The sequence below is a fragment of the Eurytemora carolleeae genome, unplaced genomic scaffold, assembly GCF_000591075.1.
Source record: "Eurytemora carolleeae unplaced genomic scaffold, Eaff_2.0 scaffold2403, whole genome shotgun sequence".
NCBI classification, from domain to species: Eukaryota; Metazoa; Arthropoda; class Copepoda; order Calanoida; family Temoridae; genus Eurytemora; species Eurytemora carolleeae.
The window spans coordinates 1-11,037 of NW_019398305.1; the positions used below are offsets into that span (position 1 = coordinate 1).

Genomic DNA, 11,037 nt, shown 5'->3' on the forward strand with positions numbered 1-11,037 from the left:
CAAGGAATATAAACCAGGAACTCTATATCTTTATCTGAACCAAGAAATATACACTAGGAACCTCCATTTTTAAAATTAAGCTGATAAATATACACCAATGAATATAAATTCATATCTGAACCAAGGAATTTACGATAGAAACCTTTATATCCAAAGGTGTGCTAAGACAAAAATACCAGGAACTTCCATCCATTATTTAGCCAGAAAAGATACATCAGGAACCTTCATATCCATAATTGTGCTAAGCAATATACACCCTGAACCTCCTATCTATATTTGAACCAAGAAAGATACACCAAGAACATCTATTTCTATATCTAAGCCAAGGAATAAACACCAGGAAAAGTACATGTTATTTGCACTAATATTTAGTTGGTTCCTCGTGTTTCTTTCATGGGCTGAAAAGTAAAAAAAAGGAAGTAAAAAATTATTTATTTATGAAACATAACAAAAACATACAAAATAATGTGTTTCAGGAGAAAATATTTAAAAACCTCTAAAATTAGAAGTTGTGGGAATTTTTCCCCCCCAATTCTAACAATTTATTTTTAATGTTAAAAAAATAAGTAAAAAAGCTTTATGGAATGTGAAAGTGAGATAGGTTCTATAAAAAAACGGGCATTTTTATTCGCGCTGATTTTTGACATCCTTCATGTTTGATTATATCCTTTACTCTTTTTAATATTTTATTCTTTTCTTTGTAAAGTCGTCTTTGCTTTCTTCGATTTTTTGCAAACATAGCATGTGTTAGAATTAAAACATTTGTTCTGCTGATAAAAATATTTTATTAAATTCTGTTTAAAATTAGAAATAAGATTGATATTAGAAAGCTTAGAAAAGTGTCATACCATATTTTAGAGAAATTGTGAGGAGATTATACTCTAGGAATATAAAAATTATTTCTGTTTCTAAGATTTGCGTTTTTGATATGTTTTGATAGTATAAAATCTTTTTTAAATGTTGGGGGTAATTGATCTCCTTTCAATTCAAATAAAAATTTTATGACATTAAAAATTCCTAATTTTCTGAAGGGGAGTATGTTTAAAGACCAAAAAGCTTCCGCTGTGTGACTTATTCTAGGTAACCCCATCAAAAGACGGATAGCTTTCTTTTGCAATGATTCTATCTTATCAATATTTTTGATTGAAGTTAGCATTAGGAATGTTGAACTAAATTCTAAATGGGAGTGGGAAAATGAGTAATAGGTCAATTTCATGGTTTCAAAGCTTAAGAAGTTTTTCATTTTTTTTCATAGCATAAAGTGAAAAAGTTAACCGCTTGTATATCTTTTTTAAATAGTCATTAAAGTTCAGTTTTGTCACTTTGTGTCCAGCCATATTCCCAAGAATCTAACTGAATCTGTTTCTTTTATTCGTTCAATTTTTCGTGTAGATTCTCCTAATTTAAAGAAAACGTCAGGACAGTCGTTTTGTGCATTTAGAGAATTTGAAAATAAAATTGCATTAGTTTTCTCAAAGTTAATAGTGATTTTATTAGACATGTACCAACCAGTTATTTTTTTAATTCTTTGTTTATTGTGTCTGATAAAAAAAGGAGTGTGTGGGTGCATGGTGTGTATTTGTGTAAGTGTATTGGAGTACATTATACTATGCTAATAAGCAATAATTAATAATGACATATTTTGCCATATTTTATTTACCAAAAATATGACAAATACCAAAACCATTCCAGTACAATTTTAACAGTGTCTTCAACATTTTGTTGGTTGTTATGTACTGGTTTATCGTTGGTTGTTATGTACTGGTTTATTGTTGATTGTTATGCACTGATTTATTGTTGGTTGTTATGTACTGGTTTATTGTAGGTTGTTATGTACGGGTTTATCGTTGGTTGTTATTTAATGGTTTATTGTAGGTTGTTATGTACTGGTTTATTGTTGGTTTTAAATTTTCCCAACTCCAAATGCTTTATGTCCCATCCACGCTATATGATGGTATCTACAGTATAGTATGCATCTTATAAACCACGAAACCAATTAGTAAATAAAAAAGTGTATATTTAATAATTTTATTTAAATAAAAATAATTTGGCATAATTACAAGTGATGATGATGTAATGGAGCAGTTAAAATCTCCAAGATGTGGATATTTTTTACAGGAATTCTTCATGTTTATTACAATTTATGGAAGCAGGCATGCTTCTTACTTTTCACATAGCATTTAATATATGTTAAAAAAAAAACAGAAAGAAAACATAAAACAAATCTTCCCAAAGGGTTAATCCTTTTGTGCTTTTTTGCTGTTAAAAAAAACTTTAAACAATTTATGTTGAAATCCTATTTAAAAAAAAAACTGTGAACAGATTTGTTAAGATAGTTAAACAGTTCATTAGAGGTTTTTCTGAGGTAATTTCTTTTTTCAATTTTTCCATTTATAGATTTGGGACAAGATTCCTGACTTATAAATGTAAAGCTTTTGCACAATTATGTATTGAAGTTGCAAGTTTTCAATTTCTCCTGAATCAATTTGGATCCTGAAAAGGAGCATTACTGGAATATCAAGTAACCATCTATGCAGAGGGCATTGCCCCATTTGCAACAATAAATATAAAACCTTTGAATGTTCAGAGAGTGATGAGATATGTGTGTGTAAGCTTATCGAACCCCGCTTGTAATCAGCTGTAAACTCCTGTGTGCGCTGTGTCGAGTTCAGACTGCATACAGCGTACACTAAGGATACAACCAGCAGAATACTCGACAAACACACAAAGGTTTTAATGGTTCCATTTCCAAGTGATAAAGAGCCGTCAATTAGAAAGGGATTGACCATAGAGACGTTATGATATTTATTTCATTCAGTCAGATAATATTTAAATCTTCCCAATTATGCAATTTCTCAAGCAGCAACTTCCCAAAGGTTAGATTAGGCCTTCTGAGGCGCAGCTCAGACTGCAAATGAGGCCGAGTACTGCGACTAGAATGGTCTAGAGGGTCTAGGGCTGCATCAAGAACAGGCTAGGGGGCTGAGCGCTGTATCTAGGACAGAATTTTATTGCTACGAAAACTTTTGGGAAGTTACCACTTGGGAAATTACCCTTGGGAAGTTACCACTTGGGAAATTACCCTTGAGAAGTTGCTGCTTGGGAAAATGCCTACCATCTTTTTCTATGCTATACTTAGAACGCCAAAGAACAGCAGTTACTTTGAAAATCCCTGGTATGTTGGCTGGAAAGTTTGCCAGAAAACTATTAATGATAAGTTTGCTCAACTGGTTGGTCGACCAAACTTCTTCCATGAAAATGCCTCTATTTTCACCCTTCCTCATGTATATATGGGTAAGTTGACACCTCTAGATAGTAACAAAAGATTGTGATGAAACATAGAAAGATTTCAGATTTTGGTCAAAAAATATTTTCTTTGTTTTATAATCATATCTTATCAATCAGCCAACACTGGTGTACCCTTATAAAAGACGATGTGTATTTTATGTTGTTACAAAACAAATAGTTTTACTAGTAACTTAAAAATCCCTATTCCTATACCTAATCCTCTATCCACATATTTCTGGATCTCACTGTAGGTTCTTTTATTACATCTTTGTAGGAACTCCTGGGCCCGGAGTATTTGAATTCCATGTTGACCTTCACGTTTCCCCCAGCTGGCAAATACAGGTAGAACATGACTTAAGCATTGAATTAATTATTGCTTAATACAAGAAATTTATACTTCTCTATAGGAATGAGTAATACTGCATTCTAAAAATGAATGTTCTATTAATTGACTCTCTTAAAGGGATCAAAAGGCACTTGAATAGATATTGCTTAATACAGGATTTTCTACGAAACATGACGGTTAAGAGACGGCTTGAAGGTCGTCTTCAATCTCTAAAATAATTCTTCGCATTCATTCATAAACCAGTTTATAAGTAGAATTCATGAATTAATTATCACAAAATTGTCTTTCCTGCAGGTTAGTTACCTGCAAATTTCATGGAGGTCACCAACAAATATCTAATAGTATACCGGGACCTAATCACCAATGTTTTAGTTCTTATAACAAAGGATGAGAAGGATGAGAGGGATGAGAAGAATGAGAAGGATGAGAAGGATGAGAGGGATGAGAAGGAGGAGAAGGATAAGAAGAATGAGAAGAATGAGAGGGATGAGAGGGATGAGAATGAGGAGAAGGATGAGAAGGATGAGAAGGACAAGAAGGATGAGAAGAATGAGAAGGATTAGAAGGATGAGGAGCTGTTTAGTAGGATGGGTTGGTTGGATAGGATGGATGGGATAGATGGGATGAATAGGATTAGATGGATAGAATGAAAAGGATGGATTGGATAGAAAGGATGAAAAGGATGAAAAGGGTGAAAAGGATGAAAAGGATGAAAAGGATGAATAAAAGGAAATTTTATACCTATGTACTGACACACTTGCTATTGCGAAGTAAAGATATATAAAATCAGTATTCAAACATTAACAGATGCTTAGTCTTATAAAGAGAAGTAAGACAGTTAACCTAGCTATGCAAGCTATGTTACTATACTCATATAACTAACTAAAGATAGATCTCCGCGCACACCTCAACTTGATGACCCCAATTTTTTTTTTTTTTTTGAGGCAAGAAACACCAATACATTGGCGAGAGGTCGTTAAACTACCTACCAACGGTTCAAAATCTGAATCGCCAATTCTCCAATTTCACTACCATAAATCCTCATGAATCTTTAGCTTTAGACAATATGTCAAACCTGTCACTCTGAACCGTTAACACAAACATAAAAAATGGCGAATCTTCTTCTTTCCCTAGTTACACTTTTAAAGTACTGTGCTCCATCAATCAATAGTGAAGATTTATCAGTGCTTGATTCATCACTAAAACGTAAACTGTCACCTCTCCACCATCATATTTCAAGATGTAACGATCCAGCAGATTTAGCATCATTAGGAGACCAGCTTCCCATTCTGCTTACAGAATTCCTGGAAGAAAACAAAGAACTGTTTGCTGATGAGAAAAAACAGCATTCAAAAGGTTTTATCTCCCATCAAAATAAGACCCTCACAGAACTTCAACATCTTTAAAAAGTTTTGAGATAGAAAGCCTTTTCCAGAGCCGGCACTGATGAGGACAGGAAAAAGTTCCATTCCTGTCTGAAAGCAATTAGTGAGCTTAAAAAAGTTGAAAAAAGAAGACTCCTTCTGAAAACTACCACACACCAAGAAAAAATGTTTCACAAAAACCATTGGGAATTTTCTAAACAAGCTGTCAAGGGATCATTACTGCAGGAGAAATTGAAACCAACCTTTGACCTAGGATTTGCAAACACCTACTACTCAGAAAAATACAGCACACCCGGTATCATAGACTTGAACAATTTAAACTGGTTCCCCTTTTTGTCAATAACTCATGAATCTCCAAATTTCGAACCATTCAATTGTGAGCCCTTACGTCCAAAGGATGTAAAAAATATACTAAAAAGTGCAAATTGAAAATCCTCTCCTGGTCCTGATGGTATCCCGTATGAGATATTATTCAAATTCAAGTGTCTCCACCACATATTAGCCACCCTGTTTAATAAAGTGAATGTTCTGGGATCTCCTCCCCCTTCCTGGTCACACAGCGTGGTCAAATTACTACACAAGAAAGGACCGACTAGCGACCCAGGAAACTTTCGCATGATATCTCTTAAATCTTCTATTGCGAAGACTTACCATCTCCTTCTTGCAAAAAGACTGACCAAGTTTTTAACTGCGAATAATTATATTGACGAGAAAGTACAGAAGGCCTTTCTGCCGGGCATTAATGGCACAATTGAGCATAATGTCGTCCTTGAAGAGATTTTTTTTTGAGGCAAGAAATACCAATACATTGGCGAGAGGTCGTTAAACTACCTACCGATGGTTCAAAATCTGAATCGCCAATTCTCCAATTTCACTACCACAAATCCTCATGAATCTTTAGCTTTGAATCAGTGAAACATGCTTTGCAGTTCATCACTTCTCGCAACTTATTAAACTTGTTCCTGATTACTTATAACTCTTTAACTTTAATTCGGTGATTTGAACTGTTGGTAGACAGTTTAACAACCTCTTCATGCAATTAATTAAAATCAGTCTCCAGTGTTCCCTCTATAGATAAATGAATAAACATAGATAGCTTATGTACGCAAAATCACCAAGAATTGTACAGTCTGCGAACTCATACTTAGGGCAAAACTTAAAAGAAATTTACCGGGTATCCCAAACCAAACTCCGGAAACTCAGAATGTTACGGGGCAATACCTCAAAATGAAACCCTTGTATAGGAGTAGGGTTACGGCTGGGAAAGTGAGTTTCGTAGTGATTGTGGAACATATGAAGCACCATTTCTTCGTATTTATGCTTTAAATGGCTTCATATATGTTCCAAATACTTGATCAGTTAAGATCTCTCTCTCTAAAGACTCGATATTTAATAAAGTACAGTCAAATCGAATTTAAAAACATTTTTCTGTTAAAAGTGAATACAGTAATTTATTTAAGTTTATCTGCTAGCAGGCCCGTAAAAGAGGGGGACGAATTTGCACCCCCCCCCCCCCAGTCCCATATAACAGAAATTGTTTTCATAAGATTCTAAAATCTAGTTATAAATTATATAGCCCGAGTAAGAATAATAATATCAATAGACTGCTGAAGAAAATTTAACATTAAATCTACCTAATACATTAAAATAGTTTTTTCAAAAAGTCCTGTAAATCACTTTAGCTTAAAAATCTTAGTGATATTGTAAAAATTTAGAATGCAACAGAAAAAAAATTGTAGCCTTAGAAATTTTTTTTATTGAGATCCTTGTATAAAAAAAAACGGATACCAATTTCAAGTGCGTAGCAGCTTTATTCATAAAACACCAAAGTGTACTTCAATGATAAGCGGGGTGGTTTGGTGTTTTAATGGATTTCATAATTATTAAACCACTCAGGAGTGAATTTTATTTCACTGAGCAATATATAACATTGACGAGAACTGAAGAAGGACATGAGAAGGACTAAACTAAATTAAATTTCTCTCTACAGAACTCATGTACACCACAAGTACTCAATGACATAAGAACAGCCAATGTTTACAACCGACCTAGTTAATCTATATAATAGGAACATCTTTAAAACATCTCTGTACATTTATATCTTTCAAGATGAAAAATGTCGTCTTATGCACAATCTATCTTTAGCTATGGTTCCCTCAGGGTAGTATTTAACTTGGGAGGAAATTGTATTCAAGTTGACTTGGAGGAAATTGTATTGAAGTTGACCGGGAGGAAATTTTATTTATGTTGACTTGGAGGAAATTGTTTTTAAGTTGACTTGGAGGATATTGTATTGAAGTTGACCGGGAGGAAATTTTATTTATGTTGACTTGGAGGAAATTGTTTTTAAGTTGACTTAGAGGAAATTGTATTTAAGTTGACCGGGAGAAAATTTTATTTAAGTTGACTTGGAGGAAATTGTATTTAAGTTGACCGGGAGGAAATTTTATTTAAGTTGACTTGGAGGAAATTGTATTTAGGTTGACTGGGAGGAAATTGTATTTAGGTTGACTTGGAGGAAATTGTATTGAAGTTGACTGGGAGGAAATTGTATTGAAGTTGACCAGGAGGAAATTGTAATTAAGTTGACTGGAAGAAAATTGTATTTAAGTTGACCGGGAGGAAAATCTGGAGAGTTCATCCCCCTCCTGAATGCTGGAATACATGTTCTAAGAACATTATTGAGATTTTGCTAGAGCCAGGTATAAGCTAGAAAATAATAGTGAAGGAGTTGAGTCTTAATATCTTTGAATCAATATATCTTAACCCAAAGACCTTAGAGTTTTCAAACAATGAATTCTGCTAGATTAAATAATTTAAGTTTGAAATGTCAAAGGTTTACACAATCAGATTGCTAAGATAAAGGGATTAAAATGTTTGAGTTTGTGGCAAAGATTCAATTCCTTTGATCAATCACATTAACTTTCAATCTTATTTTTCATGTTAACTTTTAGTCTGATTTTTTATATTAACTTTTAATCTGATTTTTTTATATTAACTTTTAGTTTGATTTTTCATATGAACTTTTAGTCTGATTTTTCATCTGCACTTTTAATGGTTCTCTGCAGGAGATGCCTTGTTTGTTCAATCTGGATACTGGTATCATGCAACTGAAGTACTTGGAACAAATCTATCAGAACTTAGTCAAGTATTTATTTTTGATTATGAGAGTGGATTGCTTTCTGATCTGATTTAAAATAAAAAAAAAAATATCTTGTTTAATATTTTAATCAGAGACATCAAAGTCTAGAATATGAAAAAAAAATGTTGACAGAAAATGGAAGCTTGGACAAAAATAGGAAATTGTTCAAGCAGACTTAAATGTTTTTTTTTATTTTCTATATTTTCTTTATATTACTGGATATACTTTGGTTTGACCTGGATATAGTGGCTATAATTTGGTTAAAAACATATATTTTTTGGTTTAAACTGGATTTAGTTTGTTTTAGTTAAAATTATATGCATATTTTGGTTTTTGATGGATATTACGGTTTTGTATGGATATTATGGTTTTGTATGGATATTATGGTTTTGTATGGATATTATGGTTTTGTGTGGATATTATGGTTTTATATGGATATTATGGTTTTGCATGGATATTATGGTTTTATATGGATATTATGGTCTTGTATGGATAATTTGGTTTTGTGTGGATAATTTGGTTTTTATGGAAATTATGGTTTTGTATGCATATTATGGTTTGTATGGATATCATGGTTTTTTATGAATATTATGATTTTGTGTGGATAATATGGTTGTGTATGGATATTATGGTTGTGTATGGATATTATGGTTTTGTGTGGATAATATGGTTTTTTATGGATATTATGGTTTTTTATTGATTTTATGGTTTTGTATGGATAATATGATTTCGTGAATATTATGGTTTTGTTTAAATATTCTGTTTTTTATGGATAATATGGTTGTGTATGGATATTATGGTATTATGGTTGTGTATTGATAATATGGTTGTGTGTGGATATTACGGTTTTGTATGGATGTTATGGTTGTGTATAGATAATATGTTTGTGTATGGATATTACGGTTGTGTATGGATATCATGGTTGTGTATGGATAATATGGTGGTGTATGGATATTATGGTTTTGTATGGATAATATGGTTGTGTGTGGATATTATGGTTTTGTATGGATGTTATGGTTGTGTATGGATAATAAGGTTTTGTGGATAATATGATTGTGTTTGGATAATATGGTGGTGTATGGATGTTATGGTTGTGTATGGATATTATTGTGGTGTATGGATATTATGGTTTTGTATGGATATTATTGTTGTGTGTGGATATTATGGTTTTGTACAGATAATATGGTTGTGTAGGTTGTATGGTTGTATAAGAAGTATTTAACTACCAACAGTTAATCATGTGTCCCTGTATCCTCTGTATCATTGCATATGTAAATATATAGAAACCCAACCTTGAGATTAGAACTGTTCACTGCTCACTCAAATACATTACGATGAAAATATTTTCAAAAAACTATAGAAAATGAAATATTAATGGGAAATATCTTCTAAACAAAAAATCACAAAATTTTCCAAAAAGCTTATATCATTGATAATGATTTATAGTTTGTGTACTGTAAACCTTCAATAAAATTGCTTTCCTAGACCTGTAATAAATACAGTAATCCCCATATTGTTAACCTGAAGAATACTCTAGATATATTACGCTCTAACTGTCTGTAGATCCAAATGCACTTATCATTCACTACGCAAAACTTGTAATGTGATTACCTAGCCTAGCTACGTCTGTAGCTGGCTTAAATACGCTCATATTTATCCGTGGTAATCTTGTAAATTTGTATATTAAACTTAATCTGTAACATAGCTTTCTAAATATACACTCCGCTTTGATAACTGTAAGAGAGCAATTTGTTCCTTGTTTTAACGAACGAGTTGACAAGATCATGTCTTGTTTGACATTTATAACTGAAGAGATCATCATGCCCATTGGTTTGGCATTGATAGTTTACTCGCTTATGTCAGTGTTGACATTGATAACTGAAGAGATCATGGCCAGTGGTTTGGCATTGATAGTTTATTCGCTTGTGTCCGTGTTGACATTGATAGCTGAAGAGATCATGCCCGTGTTTGGCATTGATAGTTTACTTGCTTATTTCTGTGTTGACATTGATAGCTGACGAGTTGTACCTGGATTGATACGGGTCTGAGAGCAGTTTTAGGAGTAAGGCATTTAGTACAGACCTTAATGAATTTTTGTGTATTTATTTAGAAAATTCGTCCAAGGTATATTTTACGCTGTCTTTGACGGTGTTTATTTGAAAGATTATATAATGACTGTATTTTGTGCTAGACAAACTTAGATCTAGTAAGTGCCCCGTGCTCCCCCCTCCCCCTTCTCCTTCTCCAATATCCCCCACCCTCAACTTCTCCTTCTCCAACATCCCCCCTTCTCCTTCTCCAATATCCCCTCTTCACCCTGCCCACCTTCTCTCCTTCTTCACTATCCCTCCCCCGTCCTCCACCTTCTTCTCCTTCCCCACCATCCCTACCCGCTCCCCAACCTTCTCCTCCTGACCCACCATTCCTACCCCCTCCTTTGCCGTCTTCTAATTATCCCTCCCCATCCTCCACCTTCTCCACCATCCCTCGTCCCTCCTCAACCTTCTTCTTCTTCTCCACCACCCTTCCACCTCCTTCACCTAATTCTCCTTCTACACAAACCCCTCCCCTCCTGTCGTGACTAGACTTCGGTGACAAGATGACTGTAAATAAGGACTTCCATATCGGAGTCTCCTGATTAACTCTCTCATTTTACTTCGTGATGGATGGTTCTAGAATACCATTCCAAGATGGATGCTTCCACCAGACCTATACATTCAAGATGGATGCTCCCACCAGAACTATACATTCAAGATGGATGCTTCCACCAGACCTATACATTCAAGATGAATGGTTCCACCAGAACTATACATTCAAGATGGATGCTTCCACTAGAACTATATATTCAAGATGGATGCTTCCACCAGACCTATACA

At 33.8% G+C, this 11,037-nt stretch overlaps 1 protein-coding gene across 1 annotated transcript; it reads left to right on the forward strand.

The window, feature by feature from the left end:
- Positions 1–2,056: 2,056 nt before the first annotated feature.
- Positions 2,057–8,236, forward strand: LOC111717191 (uncharacterized). Its single transcript, XM_023492696.1, has 6 exons — positions 2,057–2,118; positions 2,337–2,365; positions 3,140–3,294; positions 3,563–3,630; positions 7,631–7,721; positions 8,088–8,236. Exons 1-6 carry the CDS (start codon positions 2,077–2,079, stop codon positions 8,213–8,215), a joined length of 513 nt encoding a protein of 170 aa, XP_023348464.1. The 5' UTR covers positions 2,057–2,076; the 3' UTR covers positions 8,216–8,236.
- The last annotated feature ends 2,801 nt before the right edge of the window (positions 8,237–11,037 follow it).